Here is a 24,278-nt window from a genome sequence, read left to right on the forward strand (position 1 = left end):
CCCCACAAGGGTGCCGCAGAAAGAAGGGAGTTGGACAAGGGAGTTGTGGACCCCAAAAGGTTGAAAACCTCTGTCCTGAACTAAATAGTCCCCAGTGCTGAAGCCTTTCTGCACAGGGAAGTCACTTCATAGAATCATAGAATCATAGAGTTGGAATAGACCACAAGGGCCATCGAGTCCAACCCCCTGCCAAGCAGGAAACACCATCAGAGCACTCCTGACATATGGTTGTCAAGCCTCTGCTTAAAGACCTCCAAAGTAGGAGACTCCACCACACTCCTGGGCAGCAAATTCCACTGTCAAACAGCTCTCACTGTCAGGAAGTTCTTCCTAATGTTTAGGTGGAATCTTCTTTCTTGTAGTTTGGATCCATTGCTCCGTGTCCGCTTCTCTGGAGCAGCAGAAAACAACCTTTCTCCCTCCTCTATGTGACATCCTTTTATATATTTGAAGATGGCTATCATATCACCCTTTAACCTCCTCTTCTCCAGGCTAAACATCCCCAGCTCCCTTAGCCGTTCCTCATAAGGCATCGTTTCCAGGCCTTTGACCATTTTGGTTGCCCTCCTCTGGACACATTCCAGTTTGTCAGTGTCCTTCTTGAACTGTGGTGCCCAGAACTGGACACAGTACTCCAGGTGAGGTCTGACCAGAGCAGAATACAGTGGCACTATTACTGCCCTTGATCTAGATGCTATACTCCTATTGATGCAGCCCAGAATTGCATTGGCTTTTTTAGCTGCCGCGTCACTTCACCCCCTGATCAGTTTGGTTGCCTTGTCCTAAACCTTTTCCAACTCTACAATAGCCTTATTGAGGTGAGGCGACCAGAACCCTATGCAGTACAGTGGTACCTCGGGTTACATACACTTCAGGTTACATACGCTTCAGGTTACAGACTCCGCTAACCCAGAAATAGTACCTCGGGTTAAGAACTTTGCTTCAGGATGAGAACAGAAATTGTGCTCCAGCAACGTGGCAGCAGCGGGAGGCCCCATTAGCTAAAGTGGTGCTCCAGGTTAAGAACAGTTTCAGGTTAAGAACGGACCTCCAGAACGAATTAAGTACTTAACCCGAGGGACCACTGTATTTCAAATGTGGTCGCACCATAGTTTTGTATAAAGGTGTTATGATACCGGCAGCTTCATTTTCAGCCTCTTTCCTGAAGATCCATGTCATGAAAGAATGAACCTTAGGAGCAAGATGTCACTGACAGAGACCACCAAAGAGGGCGACCCCCAAAATGCAAGTGAGACAGTGCCAGAAGTCCAGAGAACCCACGGCTCATTGGCAGATGACTTATTTCTTGAGCCAAAGACCCCACTCTGCATTATCAGAGAGGCAAGGTAGAATCTCCTTGAGATCCTTGAAACCTGCTACTGGTCAGTATTGGTCACCAGCCTCTTAGATGCAGGGCAGATTCAGGTGGGGGGACATCAATTTCTCTTCACTCCCTAGACAAAGATGATGTCCTCCACATATTTTGGACCACAGCAAGTATCCGCCTTGGCGAACACAGCTGATGGGGACATCTCAGAATGTGCTGGAGCCTCCAGAGAGCATTTGGTTCACCTTACTGAAACTCTCTGAGCCTCCCATGTCAACCCACCAAGATTTTGCCCAAGCAGGATCCCTCCAGATTTGCTCCACATGTTATTTCTGGTGGCATTTCAGTGGTGGTTCTGTTTCAGATCCGTAAAGCGGCCCAATTTCGCTCTTTGGCAACGTTACCATGTGCGGTCGGGCCTCTCGGTCGATCAGGTCCACCTTCCCCGCCGAGGTCCTGTAATTCTCCAGGTCTTGCTGAACCTCCATGTGCTCTGGGTTCGCCAGGAAGAAGGTGTGGGCCGCATCAGCCGCCTTGTCCAACTGCCTGAGCTGCAAAGGAAAGGAAAAGAAAGAGGCTTTGAGGCTCCTTGCAAAGTGCTCTGAGGTTTTCTACAAACAAGTAGTGCATAAATTTTATGAGAGAAAGAAAGAACGAAAGAACAAAAGAACGAAAGAACGAACGAACGAACGAACGAAAGAAAGAAAGAAAGAAAGAAAGAAAGAAAGAAAGAGCGTGTCTGCTCCACAGCAGATCCCAAAGGGTTGGTTTATTTATTTACACGAGGCCAAAATGAAGTACAATGAAAACACCATGGGTGGGATTCAAGCAAGTTTTACTCAAAGTAGACCCAACAGAATGAATGAACATAACTAAAGACCCTTATGCACAGTACTTTTATAGCAGTATTATAGCATTTTAACCAGTCATCATTTATTATTACAGTTGTAGTAGTAGTAGTAGTAGTAGTATTTATATATTGTCCTTCCTCTGAAGATCACAGAGTGGTTTACAGCCACATGAGCCTCAAGTGACAACAGTGGAACTAGAATTACCCCCAAGCAGACTTGAAATTTATGGCATGTTGTACACTGAAAGAAAATTATATGAAAATGAAATACTGGTGGGATTTGACTCCTAGTAAGTTGGCCAAAATTTATAGGACAAGTTCAAATACCTGCTAGAAATGTAAAGAAAAAGAAGAGACCTTTTGTGGTCTCTTTATGTGGTGGACTTGTCTGGTAATAAAAGCTTTCTGGGAGATGGTATATAATGAAATGGGGAAAAAAATGCTTAAAATAACTTTTGTTAAGAAACCAGAAGCGTTTTTATTAGGAATTACAGGTACTGACATTCCAAAGGAGCAGAAAAGACTTTTCATGTATGGAACAGCCACCCTGTTACTAGCCCAGAGATGGAAAGAAAACAGAGTCCCTACCGGAGAGGAATGGCAAATGAAGCTGTTAAACTACACCGAAATGGCAAAACTGCCTGGAAAACTCAGAAACCAAGAGGACAAAAACTTTATAAAAGAAGGGAAAAATTTAGAAGGAGACCACTGTAAGCAGATAGAAACATTGGCAGAATTTTGATTTCACTTGTAGTGTAAAAATTACCATGGAAGTTTATGGAAGAATATACATTTCTAAATGTTCAAAACGGGAACCCATGGAGGGGGTGGGGGGAAGTCCTGAGATTCGGAGGAATCTCTGTATATGGATAATATATATTTGGATTTTTTTATATATAACTTTGTATTTGTAAAACCAAATGAAAATGATTTCAAAAACAAAACAGAATTACAGTGGTACCTCGGGTTAAGTACTTAATTCATTCTGGAGGTCCATTTTTAACCTGAAACTGTTCTTAACCTGAGGTACCACTTTAGCTAATGGGGCCTCCCGTTGCTGCCGCACCGCCACTGAGCGATTTCCGTTCTCATCCTGAAGTTCTTAACCCGAGGTACTATTTCTGGGTTAGCGGAGTCTGTAACCTGAAGCGTATGTAACCTGAAGTGTCTGTAACCCGAGGTACCACTGTACCCCCAAGCTGGGTGTCCCTGGACCTCCAGACACACTGCCCTGGGAGGTCATGTTGGTCTGCTAACATGCCGGTTTGACTTCACCCCTGGAGGTGTACTCCATTGTCTCGCGAGACAGACAGAGGCCAACAACTCTGTGTTGTGGTAATTCCCAGACTGGACTACTGCAATGCGCTCTACATGGTTCTGCCCTTGAAGACGACTCAGAAGGGTCAATTGGTCCAAAATGCAACCGCTGGATCCCTGGCTGGGGTTCCATTGAGATCTCATATAACCCCCTTTTGAAAAACAGCTACATTGGCTGCCAGTTCATTTCCGGGCACATTGGTGCCCAAAGTCCTTATCCGCTCAGTCTTCTTTACCGTGGCCTTCTGACACCTGAGGTGCAAGTTTTCAGAGCCCACCTTGTTTTTATGAGTGTAAGTCTTTAAAAAACACACACAACCAAAATGGTTTTTCATATTGTGTTTTAATGTTATAACCCACCCAGGACCTCACGGCAGAGGGTGGGAAATAAACAAATAAATATCATAATAAGGATGTCCTGGTGGGAAGGGGCAATGCCAGAGTGAATGCACCAAGCGGCGCAGATTCCCTCACAACCTCTGGGCCACGGAGGTGTCCCTGAAAATGTGTTGCTTTTCGGAAACGGGAAGCAACTGCCAGAACTCATAAAACGGGCTGTTTGCTTAACTGGCAGCGAGAGGCGTCTCGCCTTGTACTGTACATGCAGTTCAGCAGAGCTCTGGGAAAACAGTGGATTAAAAAAACAGGGGTACACATCCCAACGTTGGGCTCGAACCCACAACCTGAGATGAAGGGCTGGGATTCTGCACCAGATCATCTGCTTTGCATGCAAACGGCATAGCTGTCAAGTGTCCCTTATTTGGAGGGACAGTCCCTTATCCCAGCGCCATGTCCCGCTGCTGTCCCTTATTGATGGATGTCCCTTAAATTCCCCAGGTTTCAAAGGAAGCAGCTCCTCTCCTCCCTCCCTGCCGGCCAGGGAGGAGGGAGGCTCCAACTGTGTTGCTTGGCTGCCCGCCCCCCCCCCCTCCGGCCTCCTCTCACCAGCTTCGGCCCCCGGGAGCCCCTCCCTGCCGGGACTGGCAGGAGCCTCGGGCCCTTCCGCCGCCATCCTCCTTGCGGCCGCCAAACTGAGCGTCTCTGCCTGGGGCCTCCCCTCTGCCCGCCGCTCCCACTAGGCCGTACTGCGGCTGTGCCGCCAAAGGACCCGGATGAGATGGGCAGCCTGGCATGGCCTATGAATTGCTGAGGAGCCTTGAGAGGAGAGTGAGGGCAACCATAGAGAAAGCAGTTCAGAGAGAGGAGGAAGAGGAGAAGGCGGAGGCATGGGCAGGTGTTCCAAGGGCTACAAGGGAAGGACCTCAAGCGCTTCTCCCATAGATTTGTAGTGGTAGACTAGCATAGATGGTCTGATCTGCGGGTTTACTTCGGGCGCTATCCCCCCCCCCTCTTCCTCCCGCCCCGCCTGATGGAACTGAGAGCTGCAGATGGAGCACGAGAGAAAAGATACAGAACTGCAGCAGCATCTTCGTAGCTTGGACTTCGTTTTGCGCGAAAAGTGGTTGCTGCTTGTAGTTATTTAATTGCAGTGTTTCATCGGCTGGTGTCTTGAGCAGCAACCTCTGGAAACGAAGGGCTAAAAACCTGCACTGCTCTCCAAAATTATCTGGTCCCTTTTAACTTCGTATTTCAGCTGGTTGACTAAAATCCCTTATTTTGGCTGCTGATCCCTTATTTTCAAGGCTGCTGGTCCCTTATTTTCAAATATGTAAGTTGACAGCTATGGCAAACGGTCCTTCTGATTTCAGTCCCAGGCATTTCCAGAGCCCTTGTCCCAAACCCTGGAAGGCTGCTGCCAGCAGAGTGGACAGAACTGAGTTAGATGAGCCAATGGGCCCAACTCCGTACAAGGCAGCTTCCTGTGTTCCGCAACCTCTTGAAACTTGGAGAAAGCCGAGTTTTCTGCAGCAGCACTTAAGAAGGAATGTGGCCGTCGCTGGCAGCGAGATCTGCTAAGAGCACCCTGGTGGTTATCAATTACGCACTTGCTTCCCTTCCTCGCTTGCAGTGCGAACTTCGTGTTCTGCGCTGAGCACGTCCAGGCAGGGCTCTGCAAGGCCAGGAAAGAACCAACCCAGAGCTGAGCATGGCTGCCCCACCTTGTACCTCCAGGGCGCAAACGTGCCATTTCTCCCTTCCGCTCGCAAACCTCAGCCCCTTTTCTTGACTCGCCCGAGCGCTTGGCATTTTTGGAGACCGCTTCAAACAACGATTTAAGACTTCTCATCCTGGAAAGCATGGGACACAGGTGGCGCTGTGGGTTAAACCACAGAGCCCAGGATTTGCCGATCAGAACACTGGCGGTTCAAATCCCTGCAACAGGGTGAGCTCCCGTTGCTCGGTCCCTGCTCCTGCTAACCTAGCAGTTCAAAAGCACGTCAAAGTGCAAGTAGATAAATTAGTACAGCTTCCAGGTCATGTGGCCAGCATGACTAAGCTGCTTCTGGCGAACCAGAGCAGCGCACGGAAACGCTGTTTACCTTCCCGCCGGAGCGGTACCTATTTATCTACTTGCACTGGTGTGCTTTCAAACTGCTAGGTTGGCAGGAGCAGGGACTGAGCAACGGGAGCTCACCCCGTCGTGGGGATTCAAACCGCCAACCTTCTGATCTGCAAGTCTGAGGAGGGCTGTAGATTGCAACAAACCAGGATGGAAACCACAGGAGGAGAAAAGAGGGCTCTCTTGTTCTCAGATCCTGCTTGTGGGTTTCCCATAGTAGGTATCTAGTTGGCCTCTTTGAGAAGAGGATGATGGACTAGATGGGCCCCTGGCCTGATCCTGCAGGGCTCTTCTTACATTGCAATGGTGCTTGTGCTCAGGTAACAAGACTGCTTGCAGATTGTCTAAAGGAGGAGTATTAAGCAGGCTTAATCTCCTGCCGTTTTCCTTTTCTTTCCTCAGACAGCCTCCCAATAGAGATTTGATAAGAGGAAGTGCACACATGCCTTTTGAGATTCCTTTCCCCCCGTAATCATTTTGCACACACATTCACACTCACACACAAACACACCCTTCGCCCAGGTGTGTGCAAGCCCACCAAGGGAAGACTGCATCTGAAGAAGTGGTCTCTTGCCTACAACAGCTGAAGCCATAACAGCTTTGCCTGCCTTTTGAGATCCAAACGATCCTTCCCTGGGTTTGCTGCTGCAGCCCAGCTGGGCTCCCCCTCTGGAAATCACATTCTCCCATTTGTTTTATTACATTTGCTTTCGGTGCGTAATTGCTCGCTGCTCTGGGAGTCCTCTTGGAAGCAGAACGGAAACACGGAGAACATGAAAATGAAATTATCTCATCAGCCAGCTCCAACGTACACACAGCTGACAGCTCCCAAACTCAAGGCTCCGCTCGGTTCTTTGGAGAGCCTTGGGGGAAGAAGATGCTCAGAAAGTATGCAGGCACGTTAGAGACCTAGGTGTGGGCCACACCCTGCAACATTTCGATTGCTATTTACTGCTTCCACTGGGGCATCTGGCTGCTCCCAATATGTCAGACTGCAGGGGCCATTGGCCGGATCCTGCAGCCTAGGAGCAGGAGGGGCCGAGGGGTCTTCGCCTCCCCAATAATATATTTGAGGGGGCCGAGGACCCCAAAAGTTGATGGGCATTGCCAGGTTTGATGGGGCCCTAAGGAGCTCCTGAAGGTAATGGGGCCCTTTATAGGTCCAGCTGTCCTTTGTCAACAACAAATTACCGCTATTTTGTGTGTGGAATATATGCTATATGGTCATTTATGGACCTAATAGGTATCTAAAGCCATTTGCACATAACAAAATATTTATCAAAGTAATTGTTGAACTGAAATACAATCAAGAAGAAGTATATTAATAGTGAAATACAATTAAGAAGAAATATATTAATAGTGAAATAATTATTAAGCTCTAACTTAAAATAACAAACTTAATAATGCAAACACATTGGCATTTGGCAACAACAAAAGTTCCTTTAGAAACACAGACTCATAATCTAGTTTCTAGAAACTTGCTATAACATGAAATAATAATAGGTGATATATTCAAATGGTGTCTGTGCAATATTGTGATTGATTATTTAGGGCAGGGCTTATTGGGGCCCCTCCAATATTTTATTCAAGTTGCCCCCCCCCCTGTCCTGCAGAGGACTTCTCATGTGGTTGATGTAACAGGTCTCACAAACAAGGGCAAGGGGTTGGATTTCCTTTGCATTTGCTTTGCATTAGACAGCAGGCAGGTTTGATTCCATCAACTGTTTGGGCCTCTCCAGGGAGCTCCTTTTGAGCAGTGACATTAATAGCCAGAAACCACAGGCTTTGCCACTTCCACCAATCATCCCATCAGCAGCAATGACGGGAAGGGGTTTAATCAATGTGAGCTCATCATATAGAACATGGGTTGGCAAACTAAGGACCTCAAGCCGGATCAGGCCCTATTGCCTTCTAGATCCGGCCCACGGACGGTCCAGGAATCCAGGCAGCCAGCATAGCGCATGTGTGCAATGGTTTTTGCGACTCAGCCAGGCTTGGGGGTCAAAAGTGAGGCGGGCGGCTGCTCAAGACAAGCCCCTTCTCCGTCCATCGCGCATGCACAGCAATCTTTTCTTCCGGGTTGGGGAAGAGGGAAAAGGAGCCACAGTTCAGATTTCCACCATGGAGCTGCTGGCAACTGACCTTAAGAAGGGCAGTTGTGGTGGCAGGGGCTCGGAGGCGCCTCGGGAGGAACGCCTGCCGGTGTCTGTGGTGGCAGTGCTCCCTGCCAGAGGAAGCGTGGAGCGCGTGTGCAGCTGCACCATGAAGCAGTTCTGTGCTTTGCTGGCCGCTTGTTCGCTACACGGTGCGAGCCATGGAAAGGTGAAGGAATGATCGCCGGGTGTGGAGCACACTTCCACCTGCAGACAAAGCCACAGCTGTCTGAACATCATGCCCTCTATCTAACCTTTGCTCTCTTAGTGGTCTGCTGTACCCTGTCTGTGACCTTTGTCTCCTTCGTCATACATTGTGCAAGGAGAAAATGAAGCGGTGGAAACAGGTGCCAAAATAACTTTGTACCACCCCACAATCTCGGGACTGGAAGATGTGTAAAGGTCACAGCCCAAAATGTATCTGACTGGTTTTGCATATTGTGCTAATAAAAGGAGCCTCTACAGAGTCAGCCGGCAGCTTGTCCTGGAGCATTCTTGCCAGCGCACTTCTGCACAGCTCACCTGCACCCAACCTCCTGTCGTTCTCCATGATTCCTACAGAAAGGTAAATAGCCGCTACCGCCTCGTCTTCCCTCACTTGGGGAAAAGAACGCTTTTGCTTGAGTGGCACCAGCCTGACTTAGCTTAGCCAACGGCTTTTCCCTTCACCCACGCATGCGCACACACTCTCCAGGGCTGACAGGAATGGCACACTTACCTCAGCCCCCCACCCTGCCTTACGAGAGAAATAAGAACCGTCAATGCGTAAAACGCAAAGGAAGCAGCGTGGGTGTATGAGGGAACACCCCCCCCCCCTGAAAATCACATTTGGGCAACATTGGGGTTCGTCCCAATAAGGGTTTTTGCCAAAATTGTGGGTCATAATCATGGCAACATATAGTCTGGCCCCCCACAAGGTCTGAGGGACAGGGGACTGGCCCCCTGCTGAAAGGGTTTGCTGACCCCTGATATAGAACAACAGAACTGCAATAGAATTGGGACCCCGAGGGTCATCCAGTCCAACCCGCTGCAATGCAAGAATCTTAGCTAAAGAATCCCTGACAGAAGGCCCCCCCCACTTAAAAACCTCCAGTGGAGGAGAGTTCCACAAACTCAAGGAAGCCCATTCCACTGCTGAACAGCTCTTACCACCAGAAATTCTTCCTGATTTTCCATTGGAATTTCCTTTCCTGTCATTTGACTCCATTGGTTCAGGTCTTCCCCTCTGGAGCAGCAGAAAACAAACCTGCCCACCACCCCCGCTTTACTAGGAATTTTAAGTTTGAGTAACTGTGCTGGAGGTTTTTTACTTGAGAAGTCTGAGGGCAGGCACAGAATGTGACAGTTCCATCTGGAAAATGGAATTAATCTTGGGTCGGGGTAGAATTAATGAAACCCATAAATACCAAGGAAGGAAGGAGACATTTTTCTCCAGCGCTCCCAGAAGAACCTCGAAATGTTGTCGGAATGTGGTCCCAGTGCCTGGGCTTTTATATCTTCAGAATTGTTTTAGCAGAAGCTGGATCCTGTCTTAGAGCAGCCACAGCTGCAGCGTGCCAGACATTTCAGAGGCCATCACAACAAGGAGCAGACCTCAAAGATGCTTTGCTCTTTAACTGAATCACCACCCCGTTATTTTGTTTTGGAAGAAATAAGCAGGGTTTTAGGGCCTTTGAGGGAGGACAAGGAGAGGGAGAGAGAGAGAGAGAGAGAGAGAGAGAGAGCGCGCTCTTCTCACTGTGAGTGAGGGAACAACTCTCCCCTCCAGCAGTTTCCAGTAACTGAAATTCGGGTACATTTCTGCCTCCAACTGTGGAGGCAGAATAACAACAACAACAACAACCTAGACAGCATCTTAAAAAGCAGAAACATCACCTTGCCAGCAAAGGTCTGAATAGTTAAAGCCATGGTTTTCCCAGTAGTGATGTATGGAAGTGAGAACTGGACCATAAAGAAGGTTGATCGCTGAAGAATTGATGCTTTTGAATTCTGGTGCTGGAGGAGACTCTGGAGAGTCCCATGGACTGCAAGAAGATCCAACCTCTCCATTCTGAAGGAAATCGGCCCTGAGTGCTCACTGGAAGGACAGATCCTGAAGCTGAGGCTCCAAGACTTTGGCCACCTCATGAGAAGAGAAGACTCCCTGGGAAAGACCCTGAAGTTGGGAAAGATGGAGGGCACAAGGAGAAGGGGACGACAGAGGACGAGATGGTGGGACAGTGTTCTCGAAGCTACCAGCATGAGTTTGACCAAACTGTGGGAGGCAGTGGTAGACAGGAGGGCCTGGTGTGCTCAGGTCCAAGGGGTCACAAAGAGGTGGACATGACTAAACGACTAAACAACAAGAGACAATGCTGAGCAAGACGGACTAATGGGTCTGAGTCAGTAGAAGACGCCTTCCTTTGTTTGTACGGATGCTCTCAAAACCGCTTCAAGCTGTGCCTGCGCAGGGATTTTGCAGACCATTCAGAAAAGAGAAATTCCTAACGCATCAGCTCTCCCTGGGACAGAAGGCCGAGGCATTTAGAATCCTAGCATCCAGGGAGGAATTTGGATGGGGAAATAATTTTGGAAGCATCCCTTCCAAGTGACAGGATGACTTGAGGCAGAAACCCACTTCCCTGGAAGCCCACCTTGCCACCTGGGGCTGCTAATCCATCGCAGGCAGGGGTCCCATCCTGCCTCCAAGGGATGGCCTTGGACCTGGCAATTTGCCAGAGGCATCAGCAAGGATTCTGGCCAAGACACAAACCGCAAAGGCTGCTCCTGGAACCAAAACACTCCTTCTCCTCCCCGCAGCCGTCGCTCGGTAATGATGACCAAATAGACTGCTTTCATTTCCTGAGAGCCTGGATTCAATTATGCCACTCAGCTTGCTGCGATAAATCAGAATCTGTTCGAGTGGGTGGGTGGGATGGAGACGGGAGATTTGGAGAAAACTCCAAGGCAAGGACTTTACTATTTCTGGACGGATGCGCAATCCGTGAGCCCAAAGCAGAATGCCGCTGCCATCTGGACATCGCAAGCCCACTAAAATAAAACAATGAAATCTCAGGCATCGTAAAACAATCAAGTAACACTATTTGCAATAAAACAAAACTTTGAAACAAACAAAACAAAGGCTCTCCTCCCAGAGAAGAGCCGGCTGATTAAAGGCCAGTTGATCAGTAATACTATGACCACATGAAACACAAAGCAAAGAGAAAAAGACCTGAGGCGGAAGCTGGACTTAAAGTTTCAGGGGACCTTTCCTTGGCAGGACTTAAGGTCTGAGTAATGTTATAAGAATTCTAAGGTCTCAAATATAAATGCATAAATGCACACATATCTAAATGCATAAATGCACAGATATCTAAATATATAAACCAAGTGCCTGAATCCTGAAGCCATTTTGACTCTCCCAATGACCCAATGATTATATCAAGAGGCAGTGAGTTCCAGAGTTCCACTAAATGACTGAGTTCTTACAAATGTGGAACGGGTATTTTGTGACACCTGTAGTTGTGCCGATTTCAGCAATCGAAGCCAAGAGGGGTACATTTGGGGTAAAGCAATCTCATTGGTAAACTGGTCCCAAGTTGTCAAGAGCTTTCTATACTAGTAAAAGGTAAAAAGGTAAAGGACCCCTGAGCAGTTAAGTCCAGTCAAAGGAGACTATGGGTTGTGGTGCTTATCTCGCTTTCAGGCCAAGGGAGCCGGCATTTGTCCACAGACAGCTTTCCGGGTCATGTGGCCAGCATGACTAAACCGCTTCTGGTGCAACAGGACGCCATGATGGAAACCAGAGTGCACAGAAATGGCGTCTACCTTCCCGCCATAGTGGTACCTATTTATCTACTCACACTGGTGTGCTTTCGAACATCTAGGTTGGCAGGAGCTGGGACAGAGCAATGGGAGCTCAACTCGTCATGGGGATTCAAACCGTCAACCTTCCGATCTTCAAGCCCAAGAGGCTCAGTGGTTCAGACCACAGCACCACCCATGTCCCTTGTATACTAGTAGTAACACCTTGAGCCTCCAAGGGGAATTTCTCCCACAGAATCTGCAGACAATTAATTTCATAGGGTGGCCCACACTTCTAGTAGCAAAGAGGCAGAAGAAATTATCTCTGCCCATTTTCTCCACACCTTGGGGAGTTTTATACACCTCTCTCATGCTTCTCCCTTTAAATATTTTTTTTCCAAATGAAAAAGTTCTCATGCTTCGTCGTTTTCCTTGCAGAGAAAATTCTCCAGCTAATCTGGCTGCGCTTTCCTCTGCACTTCCAGTTTCATGGGCATTCTTTGTGAGGCAGGGGTGATGGTTTTTGAGGTTTTCAACATTCTTCTGAAAGGCACCAAACTATGACAGCCCTCACCCCACCCCTGCCAAAATTGTGCCATGACATTTTGAGAAATGGCCTGCAACAAACCTCTGGGGGGGAAATGTGTCTCCAATTACCCCCATGCTACAAATCTGAAAAAAATAATAATAGGAAGAGCCTAGGAAAAAGATGCTGTTTTCGAAACCAGGGATCTGTCAGAATCCAGAAGTCTGTAGCTGACACGGTGCAATGGAAACATCTCTCCCCATTTAGTGAATTATTCTACCAAGTAGTGTGGTCTCTTCTCAGAAAGCTCACATCCGGCCATGTGCAATCATGCGTTTTCTGCTAGCCCACACTGCAAAGCCACAGTGTGGAAGGCAAGTGTGCGCATGGGGTGTTGCCGGGTGCCCACGCTGCTATAAGCTCAGAATGCCAAGGTGCATTCAGATGGGCAACTCGACCGGGCAACACGGCCGAATCCTGGCTGCAAAATTCAGAGCAGGCGAATTCTTGCCCTGGACAGGGAAACTTTGCCAAAGAAAGCAAAGCTGGTGAGCAGCTGACCCCTCTGTTTTGGTTGAAAAGAATGAATGTGAAGTTTTGTGGGACTGTCCGAAAGACCCATCAAAGCCCCTGTCCTGTTTCCAAGCGCAGCTATTTGCTATGCTTCTTGCATTGCAGGGGGGGTGGACTAAATGGCCCTAAGGGTGCCTTCCCACTCTACAATTAATTGATTCTACATTTCTATGACTTTACAATCCAGACGCCAAAAGCAGATTGATCCACTCCACCTGTTCTTTGTTCCCAGCATCTGATGCTCTGAAGTGTTACGATATGAAGGCAACGCAGCTGCAAACCAGCTCGATGTCTCTGAAGATGATGGGATAGGAAGAGGATCAAGGCAAGGTTTTTGTTTCACTGGAAATAGGTTAAACCACAGAGCTTAGGGCTTGCCGATCAGAAGGTCAGCAGTTCGAATCCCCGCGACGCGGTGAGCTCCCGTTGCTCGGTCCCTGTTCCTGCCCACCTAGCAGTTCAAAAGCACACCTGTGCAAGTAGATAAATAGGTACCGCTCTGTCAGGAAGGTAAACGGCGTTTCCGTGCGCTGCTCTGGTTCGCCAGAGGCAGCTTAGTCATGCTGGCCACATGACCTGGAAGCTGTACGCCGGCTCCCTCGGCCAGTAAAGCGAGATGAGCGCCGCAACCCCAGAGTCGGTCACGACTGGACCTATTGGCCAGAGGTCCCTTTACCTTTTTGTTGTTGTTGTTTAGTCATTTAGTCGTGTACGACTCTTCGTGACCCCATGGACCAGAGCAGACCAGGCCCTCCTGTCTTCCACTGCCTCCCGCAGTTTGGTCAAACTCATACTGGTAGCTTCGAGAACACTGTCCCACCATTTCGTCCTCTGTCGTCCCCTTCTCCTTGTGCCCTCCATCTTTCCCAACATCAGGGTTTTTTCCAGGGAGTCTTCTCTTCTCCTGAGGTGGCCAAAGTCTTGGAGCCTCAGCTTCAGGATCTGTCCTTCCACTGAGCACAACCCACCCTTCTAGTGGACGAGCAATCTCATACAGAAATAAATGATTAATCCTCCTTCCTGTGTGGAATGCAAAGCAGCCAAAATCTGCACTCGCTCCACCTTGGATTCCCAGCAGCTGCCATTCAGAGGCATTTATTGTCTCTGACATGGGAGGCAGAACGTAAAACCTTCGGGGTCTGCAGCCACAGACAGCATTTTCTTCCATGAATTTGTTCAATCCCCAATTCAATGGATTGTAACCTGGGGAGAGTTGTAAATGCATCTTGGTCTGATCCTGGAAAGCAAATTATTTTTTGGGCATGGCCTTCTAAACCATCTGCTTGATGTTCCTCCAAGGGGCAGCTGTCTTCCCTCCCGCTTCCCACAAAGCAGCCCAGAAAGGGGGCCAAAATTAGCTCTGCAAACAGCCGGCTGGAGCCAGTCGGGGAAGACGGAGCTTGCTTAAGGTGCCTCAAAATGCCAGCACCACCACCAGGTGGAATCTTCTTGTGCCCAGAACTGGAAGGGTGCCCACTATCCTACGAATGCATTTATTCCTTCTCTCCAGCAGAACCAGCCTTTGCCTACAATGCCATCTCATAGATTCTCTATTGTGTACTGAGTTGAATAGGATCCAAAATGCGGCAGTCTGATTGGTCCTAGAACAATAGGATTCAGAATGCAGCAGTCTGATTGGTCCTAGAACAATAGGATTCAGAATGCAGCAGTCTGATTGGCCCTAGAACAATAGGATTCAGAATGCAGCAGTCTGATTGGTCCTAGAATGATGCAGCAGTATGATTGGTCCGCAGGAGCCAACCAATCCAGCTCCAGGTGAAAGTGAATCTGCAACCTGATTGGCCTACAGGAGAATCCCAGAATTAACCAATCACCTGCGGCCCATTGTGTAAATAATGTATATAAAGCAGACATTCTGGGGGATATTGTGGAGGAACATTCATTCCTCGCTACTATGAGCTGAATAAAGAACATGAAATCCACTCTCGACTCCGAGTATATTTCACGGGCGACAAAGGTGGGATCCCGCTGAGCTGACCACCACACACAGCACCGCAGCACCGCCACCTGCCGCACCTCTGCCTCGCACCGTGTATCCAGGCTTCAGCTCCAGGACCCAAGGAACTCAGGATGGCAACCGACAGCAGCTTCTTGCCGTTCAACCCAGAATCAGGAGAATGGGAAGCGTATGCCTCCCTTTTCACCTTCCTCCTAGAAGCCAAAGGGGTCACCAATGATGGCAAGAAGAGGGCGATATTCTTCAGCGTCAGCGGAGAGGAGACGTTTGAAATCACCCGGGCTCTCCTTGCGCCTGAAGACGTCGCTACTGTTCCTTACAAAACAATAATGGAAGGGGCACTTTTTGCCGCAGCCCTCAGTGGTGGCTCGTCGGAATGCCTTCTAAGCAAAGCGGCAAGCCCCTGGGGAAACCATAACTGGGTTTGTGAACTCCCTCTGCCAAGCCGCCTGGTTCTGCAACTTCCCAGAGTTGGAGAACATGCTTCGTGACCGCCTCGTCGGTGGCCTGAAGGATGAGAAGCTGCAACGACGCCTCTATGCTAAGAAGGACCTAACGTTCCAGGTCGCTCTGGAGGAGGCCCTGGCAACGGAAGCTGCCGAGAGGTGTATATAAAGCAAATATTGCGGGGGAACATTCATTCCTCGCTACTATGAGCTGAATGAAGAGCATGAAATCCACACTCAGCTCCGAGTATATTTCATTCTCCTTCCCCCTCCACCAGCCCGTGTCTCCTACAGCCCGATGGATGCTCAATAGGAGGCCTATTGCTCTTCTCTCCCTCCTCTGCCCTGGGGGGCTCAGCAGGTTCTGAATTAGGATTTCGGTTTCTTGTTCCTAGCTCTCCAAGCGCATGCTGAAAGCTCACAGAAGATTAAAAAATATGCACGGCCTGGAGAAAGCAGACAGAGAATATTTTTTTCTCACTCTCTCATATCACTAGAACCCATGGCCAGCCAATAAGGCTGAATGCTAGAAGATTCTGGGCATATTTAAAAGAGGAATTCTTATTGTTGATCATAGATAAATGATGAAACTCGCTCCCAGAAAATAATAATAATAATAATAATTTTTATTTATACCCTGTCCTCCCCAGCCAGAGTCGGGCTCAGGGTGGCTAACACCAGTAAAATTACAATCAAAACATAAGAGGGGAGAAAAACAAATTTAAAATACAGGTTAAAATGCAATTTAAAATGCAGCCTCGTTTTAAAAGTAGCCCATAGATCAAAACCGTAAAGGTAGGGAAACATAAGGGTCAGACTGAATCCAAAGCAAAGGCCAGGTGGAACAGCTTGTCTTGCAGGCCCTGCAGAAAGATGTCAAGTCCCGCAGGGCCCTGGTCTCTTGTGACAGAGCGTTCCACCAAGTTGGGGCCAGTACTGAAAAGGCCCTGGCCCTAGTTGAGACCAATCTAACCACCTTGAGACCTGGGACCTCCAAAATGTTGTCATTTGTGGACCTTAAGGTCCTCTGCGGGGCATACCAGGAGAGGCGGTCCCGTAGGTACAAGGGTCCTACTGTTTTTGTGTTTGGATGCTGCTTACGGGTTTCCAACCAGAGCATCTGGGTGGCCACTGAAAGAATGGGATGCTGGACTAGACTGGACATTGGTCTGATCAATAATAATAATAATAATAATAATAATAATTGTACCCACCCCATCTGGACTGTGTTGTCCAGAAACTCTGGGTGGCTTCCAGCATATATGGAAACATAATACAATATTGAACATTAACAATTTCCCTATCCAGGACTGCCTCCTAAAGATTGTAACTCATCTCATTGACATCTGATGGAAGGGCGTTCTTATGATCGTAAAGGTAAAGGGACCCCTGACCATTAGGTCCAGTTGTGACCGACTCTGGGGTTGCGCGCTCATCTCGCCCTATAGGCCGAGGGAGCCGGTGTTTGTCCGCAGACAGCTTCTGGGTCATGTGGCCAGCATGACTAAGCCGCTTCTGGCGAACCAGAGCAGCGCATGGAAACACCGTTTACCTTCCCGCCGGAGCAGTACCTATTTATCTACTTGCACTGGTGTGCTTTCGAATGGCTAGGTTGGCAGGAGCAAGGACCGAGCAACGGGAGCTCACCCCGTGGTGGGGATTCGAACCGCCGACCTTCTGATTGGCAAGCCCTAGGCTCTGTGGTTTAACCCACAGCGCCACCCACGTCCCTTCTTATGATCATAGGAGTTTATAAAATTAAGCATGGCATTGGGAAAAGTGGATAGTGAAGTTTTCCTCCCTCTCTCTCAATCTGAGAACTTGTGGACGCCCAATGAAGCCGAAGATTCAGGACAGAAAACATTTCTTCATGCAGCACAGAGTTGAACGATGGAACTCTCTCCCACTGGAATCAGTGATGCCCACCCAGGATTAAGGCTAATTCATGGTGGCTTGGGCATTGCAGTTTCCAGGGCCTCCCCCCTCTCCGCTGACCTCGCCAGAACTCCTCCTCCATCCATCTCCTTTCCAAGGGCTCCAGCATCGCTCAAATAAATGGTCCTTTGTTGCCTTGCCTGTCCATGCCCGAGGGCTCCTTTGACAGGCAAGCGTTCCTCCTCCGGCAAAGAGCTGTTTGTGGAGATGTGGAAATGCTCCATAAAGGGAGAAGTCGTGTAGGGTCATGTCTGGTGATGTCGTTGCCTCCCTTTGAATGCCGGCCAGCCGCCCTGGTTTCCGACATCTGCACTTCCTGCCTGACAAAGGCCTGACTTTGCTCAGGGTCCCAAGGGGGGCAAATGGGCTGGCTTTTTCCCTGGCCCTAAACAGAGCTTCCTATAGAGAGAAAAACTGTCATGGAAACTGAAATATACTCGGAGTCGAGTGTGGGTTTCATGCTCTTTATTCAGCTCATAGTGGTGAGGAGGAATGGAAGTTCCCCCGAAATGTCTGCTTTATATACATTATTTATACAATGGGCCCCACGTGACTGGCTAATTCTGGGATTCACCTGTAGGCCAATCAGGTTGCGGATTCACTTCTACCCAGAGTTGGATTGGGTGGCTCCTGCAGACCAATCAGGCTGCTGCATTCTGGATCCTATTGTTCTGGGACCAATCAGACTGCTGCAATCTGAATCCTATTGTTCTGGGACCAATCAGACTGCTGCAATTTGGATCCTATTCAACTCAGTACATAACAGAAACGACAAAGATTGGGATGGAAGAACTTTCCGATGGTGAGAACTGTTCACAAGATGGCGGACTCTCCTTCGTTGGAGGCTTTTAAGCAGAGGTTGGGTGGCCACCTGCCAATGATTTATCAGGGATTCCTGCAAGGCCGGGGGCTGGACCAGAAGACCCTTGGGGATCCCTTCCAACTATGATTCCACGAGAGCCACTAGATTCCTCCATGAGCAAATGGCCTTCTTGCTCTGATGGACAAGACTTGCTTCTCTCAACACAGAGAAATTATAATAATTAATTTTTGATGTTTCAGATCTTTTAATGCCTTTTTTTCCAGCCCTGGGCAATTGGGTTCCAGTTAGGTGTTCATGAGGACTGCTAACTTCCTTACAGCAGATCGATTGCATGGATGTCACAAGCAGGGAAAACAAACCTGCCAATTTTGGTTTCTCTCAGTTTCTTGCCTTGCCAGTGTTGAATTTCATTCACACTTCAGTTTCTATTTTTAAAAAAGATTCTCAAGAAAGTTTGTTTCTTACACATTTCTTCCAAGATGCACATTTGATGTACAGATTTGGCCAATATAGACATTTTCTGCAGGCAATTTCCCCAACTGTACTGCAGTTTTGTATATGCTGTTTTGAGTGATATAATATTTTTGGTGAACTTTCCCCTAATATATGCATTTCTGCACATTCTGGCTGGAGAATGGCACCTGGAGAAGTGCAGATTTTGAAAGACAGTTACATTTCGGTTTAGGTATTGTTTTAGGAAATGAGATCAGGGGTACATTCCCATGAAGATATTATTATTATTATTATTATTATTATTATTATTATTATTATTAACCACCACTCTTCATCCATAGATCTCAGGCGGCTCACAACATAAAAGTAGAAGATAAAAGACACAAAATACATAATAAAATCAAGAACAAACCAAAACAATAACCCGCTTCCCAACCCCCTACCACAAACACATCTTAAAGGGTATAGGATGTTAATCGTCCCCAAACCTGGCTGAATAGGAATGTTTCTTTCTGGCATCTAAAGGTGCATAATGTAAACTGAACTAGATTTCTCCTCTCCTCACCAGCAACGAAGTGGCCTTTGCTCAATACTATTTCTTTTCCCAGCTAAAAACGACGATGTCCCCTGATGAACTTTCTGAAAAGAGCACCAAAAGCCCAGAGACGACTCCTTTGCAGTCTGTTAAACAGCCCCTTAAATCCAGATACACAGTCAAAAAACATCTTATGCTCATTCTTGGGCGTAATGCAAAACACATATTCAGAGTGCTTTCCAGGAAGAAAAGCCATTTATCTTTCTCAGGATGCCTCTGCCCAACAGTTCACTGTAAACAAGTGCAAAGTGAGGCAAAAATTAAATAAATCTAAATTTCACATGCACGCTCACGGGGTCTGAAATGGCAGTGACTGCCCAGAAATGCAAACTGGGGGTTATAAGGGGCTGGCTCAATGAAGACTTTGATCCAGATTGCAGCAGCGGGGAGGAAAGGCAACCTCCATCCTAAGAATCATTAGGAAAGGAATTGAAAGTGACCCCGCTGATATCATAATGCCTTTACACAGACCTATTGTGTGAGTGCATTTGGAATCCTGTTGTCAGGGCTGCCGCCCAGTCCCAGCTCACATAGGACCAAGTCAGCCAGCGTTCAGTTTCAAAGAGTCTTTATTGGATTACAGGTTCCATTTCCAAACTGCAACGTGCAGCCCTACTTCTTCTAGGTCAGAACGACGAAGACCCGTCTGAGTCTCCGCCTCTAGCGCACCAGCTTAATATCCTAGCCTTGCTCCACCTCCTGCGCCTTTCCTTCCGTCTCTGGGTCCTCCTGCCCCCCTGGGTCTCTCCCTTCCTACTCTCTTCTGACGCGGACCCCCCTGACCCTTCCGCCTCCTTGCGGCGGGCTTTGGGACCCGGTTCACTCTCTGGGCTGCTGACTGCGCCAGCTTCCGTTACATTTGAACTTGGCGTGCGCGCCCAACTCTCCACTTTCCTCTTGATCGTTTCCTCGCTCCCCGAGGTGGGTGTGACTACTCCTGACTCATGCCCTCCCTCCTTCTGAAAGTCTCCGGAGCCCGATATCTGGTCCCCTTTCTCCCCGCTGCTCCCGGCTGGGAACGTGGGTCCCGATCTCCAACTGCTGCTTTCTGATCCCTCTCTGGACCCTTCTTTCTGGGGTGTCCCCCTGCTCTCCCCCCTTGCTCTGGCTGCTGGCGCTCCCTTCTGGGAATCCTCGGACTCGCTAGACAGGCTCGGTGATCTCGGGTCGTCATCCCCACTCATCCTTCCTTCATATTCCTCCCCCTCGCTCTCTGTCTCCTCCCTTCTCTGCGTCTCTGCTCCTGAACCCCTGACACCTGTGAACAGTGCTGGTCCCCTTGCCTCAAGCAGTGTGGGATGTGATACATAAGTAGCAGTCAAGTACAACATTCCTTGTTTTCCTAGAGTGGACATGCAGGGGAATGTTTGGTCCAGCCAGTCGAAAAACTTCCTGTTTCCTCCTGGCTGGGACATACTTCCTTTGCATGTGACTAGAGGTGGGCATGACCTTACCTGTGCAGGTAACAAAACCACAAGGCATGCTGCTGCACTCTCTCTTTGACTTCCTCCATCGTTGGAGCAGCTTTTTAGCTAGATATGCTCTGTTAGCTTTCAGCCAACAGAGGACACTGGGATTATTCCCCCATATGGGATAGATCAGGGGTCAGAAAACTTTTTCAGCAGGGGGCCGGTCCACTGTCCCTCAGACCTTGTGGGGGCCCGGACTATATTTTGAAAAAAGAAAATGAACGAATTCCTATGCTCCACAAATTACCCAGAGATGCCTTTTAAATAAAAGGACGCATTCTACTCATGTAAAAACACGCTGATTCCCAGACCGTCCACAGGCCAGATTTAGAAGGCGATTGGGCTGGATCCGGCCCCCGGGCCTTAGTTTGCCTACCCAAGGGATAGATCCACATGTATATACCTTGTAACTAAGTCTGTCTTCAGGGATCCAACTGTGAACTGATTATGTGAGTAAACTTCTTTTATATACTTTATATAAGATTGTGGCGTGTTTATTCTTTTAAGAGGGATATAAGCGATCTTACCAGGAACCTAATATTGAGAGATTTAAACAAAGACTGCAACGAGCTAACCGCTGCGTGTTTAAAAGGGGAATGTAAAACTCTGCTAAGTGATAGAACTTGCTAGCGCAAGTTAGGAAAGATATTATTAAACAACATATCCTCTCCTGACTCCTGGAACATTCCCACAAAAAAGGACATTGTTGGGTTGGGAAAGGTTCAGAAAAAGGCAAAGAAAATGAAGAAGGAGGTATAGAGACTTCCTTGGAAAGAAAGGCGACAACATTTTGGTCTTTTCAGTTGAGAGAAAAGAAGGGGAAGTGGTGACATGATATATGTTTATAAAATTATGCTTGGCATTGAGAAAGTGGACAGAGGAAAGTTTTTCTTCTTATCACTAGAACTGGGGGACATCTAATGAAGCTGAATGCTGGAAGATTTAGGAGCAAAGAACACGATCCCAACCTCTCAGTGGATGTGGATTCATTGCCCAGCTGAATAGCTTTGGTCTGCTTCCAAGATTTGGCTCTTTCACCAACTAGTCTCGACTGCGCCTGATGCCCAGGCCCTCGAATATGTGTCTCGTGTCCCGAAGCCAGGAATGACAACACCAGGAAACCTTCCTTGGCTTGCCCCAGCTGTTCTGGTGGCTCAGGACAAAGAAGGGGCTAGCCAGCTTGGCTCGAGAGGGGCTAATGCGAGAAAGCTGGTCCTATAAATGTCCATGACCTCATCCCACCAGAAGAAAAGCAGGAGGGAACGCAGAGCTGGTAATTCTCAGCAGAGGGGGAAACAAATGCTGTCACAGCAACGTTGGCTCAAGGCAAATCTAAAAGAAATGTAGTATAAACACCGACAACTGGGAAACAATGGCCTGCGAGCGCTCCAGTTGGAGAATAGTCTTTACCAAAAGTGTCATGGACAGTGCTGGATTTACGTATAAGCTAAATAAGCTACAGCTTAGGGCCCCACTCTCTTGCCCCCCCCCCAAAAAAAATCGCTATTAATATACTTCTTCTTGATTGTATTTCAGTTCAGCAATTACTTTGATAAAATACATACTTTGTTATGTGCAAATGGCTTGAGATACCTATGAGGTCCATAAATGACCATATAGCATATATTCATCACAAAAAACAGTGACAATTTGTTGTTGACAAAGGACAGCTGGACCTATAAAGGGCACCATTACCTTCAGGAGCTTAAGGCCTCATCAAACCTAAATCCGGCCCTGGTCATGGATTTTGAAGACACTCGAACTCAGGACGAAAGGGAGAAACGTGCTAAGGGGAAGGCACGCTTGGCAAATCCACACCGTGATCAACTCCCGCCTGGAAACCTGTGTCTCCACTGTGGAAGGACGTGTGGAGAATTGGCCTTCACAGTCACTTATGGACTCACTGTTCAGAGTGTGTTCATGGAAGACCATCTTACTTGGCTATGAGAGATCGGAGGAGGAGGAGGAAGAGGAGACTTCTGGTGCTGTGCCCACCCCTATGCTTAACTTGGAAATTATCTGAAAGCTGTGAATTTGCAGTGCCAGATCTCAAGTTCACAAGCAGGGGAGTGGACTACCAAGGCCTACAAGCCAGGATGGCTCTGGTCTGCCTCCAAAATTGGAGGCAGCAGTCCCTCTGAATCCGAATTGCTGGAAACCACTGGAGGGGAGAGTTACTCTTGTGCTCAGGTCTTGCTTGAGGGTTTCCCTTTGGGTATCTGGGTGGCCACTGAGAGAACAGGATGCTGGCCTAGAGAGAACATTGGTCTGATCCAGTAGGCTCTTCTATTGTTCTTAACATAGCCATCATGGCTATTAGCTCTTGCCAGCCATATCCCCCAGGAATTTGCCCAATCCTCTTTAAACCATGCAAGTTGGGGGCCTTGTGGGGAAGGCAAGCAGCCCTGCTCTCCCAGGAGGACATCTACCTTATCTCCCTTGGTACGCTGGAGCCAAGAAGGTCCCAGGAGTTCTCATTCCACTTTGGCCAGGGCCTCCCTGGGTGGTCTAAGGCAGACTGACGTCTGTCATCCTCCCCTTTTTCTGCAGCATGTGGGGTGGAAATTTCCAAATATTAAGTTTTCCCACAATTTTTTCTTTCCATTTCTAAAAAAAAATAAATATTTGAAATGTTTCATAACATTGGTTAGCAACAGGATGAGGACTCTGGGTTTTGAACGGGATGCCTCTGTGTGGGGAAATTAATTTGGGGGCAAATTAACTCCAGATTCCTTTGGGATGACCTGCGTCTGAAAAAGACGGACTGAAGAATTTGGAGCAATTTGGACGTGGAACAAATTGCCTTGCCTGTGAAACTGAAATCCAGGCAATTTCTAAATTTGCAATATAAATGAGCACATGCCGTTTCCATGCAAATGTCTGTCCTCATTTTGGCTGTTGCACCTCCTGTTTCAAGAAGATGCCTTAAGGTCGCCCTGAGATGCACTACAAAAGGTGGAGCACAATTGTTCCAATCCATGCGCAGACCAATGGCCTGAATGCTACTGGCTAGTGTCTTCATCAGTGTGGCAGTTTGCTCCACAAAAGACCTATCAATTTACACACTGGATTGGGCCCAGGTACCATTTGCACATGACGGGTCCCAAGTTTTTGAAGACCAAAGTTGGAATCTTCAACCAAAACATGCTCAAAGAAACCTGACACAACGCCTTGATGAATTGCAGAAGAGGCAACTGTGAGATCATCTCTCTAATCTGCTATTCATTATCAGACTTGGAGAGCATCCTGGCTTCCCTATCAGTTTATTACGGTCCAAATATTGACACCATTGGGGTCAAGAGTCGATTCCTCCTAGGCGTCCGGCATTACATTTCCAGGATTGTTCTGTGAAACAGACAAGGAACCAGCTGCTCAAAAGCAAACTGCAAGCGCCTCCTGTGGTCTCTGGTCCCTGCTTGGCAACTGTGGTGCTTCACCTGCTGTTTTGGTGATGCCTTACAGACATCTTTAGGGCTCTCCAGGGAGAGCAGTTTCCATGGCAGAGGGCCAAGGTGATACATGACATCCACAGGGTCTTGGCAAAAGGGGAAATCCACAAATCCTAGCGAAACGCTGTGGGAGGATGAAG

At 48.1% G+C, this 24,278-nt stretch overlaps 1 protein-coding gene across 2 annotated transcripts in view; it reads right to left on the reverse strand.

The window, feature by feature from the left end:
• P3H2 (prolyl 3-hydroxylase 2) overlaps positions 1 to 24,278 on the reverse strand; it is a 121,783-nt gene that overhangs the window by 48,660 nt on the left and 48,845 nt on the right. For both annotated transcript variants that reach the window (XM_083504134.1, XM_083504135.1), the window contains exon 2: positions 1,732 to 1,878. In XM_083504134.1, coding sequence (XP_083360260.1) covers positions 1,732 to 1,878 — 147 coding nt within the window. The remainder of the gene's footprint in view (positions 1 to 1,731; positions 1,879 to 24,278) is intronic.

This window comes from Podarcis liolepis (assembly GCF_965112155.1).
Source record: "Podarcis liolepis genome assembly, chromosome: 5".
Classification (NCBI taxonomy): Eukaryota; Metazoa; Chordata; class Lepidosauria; order Squamata; family Lacertidae; genus Podarcis; species Podarcis liolepis.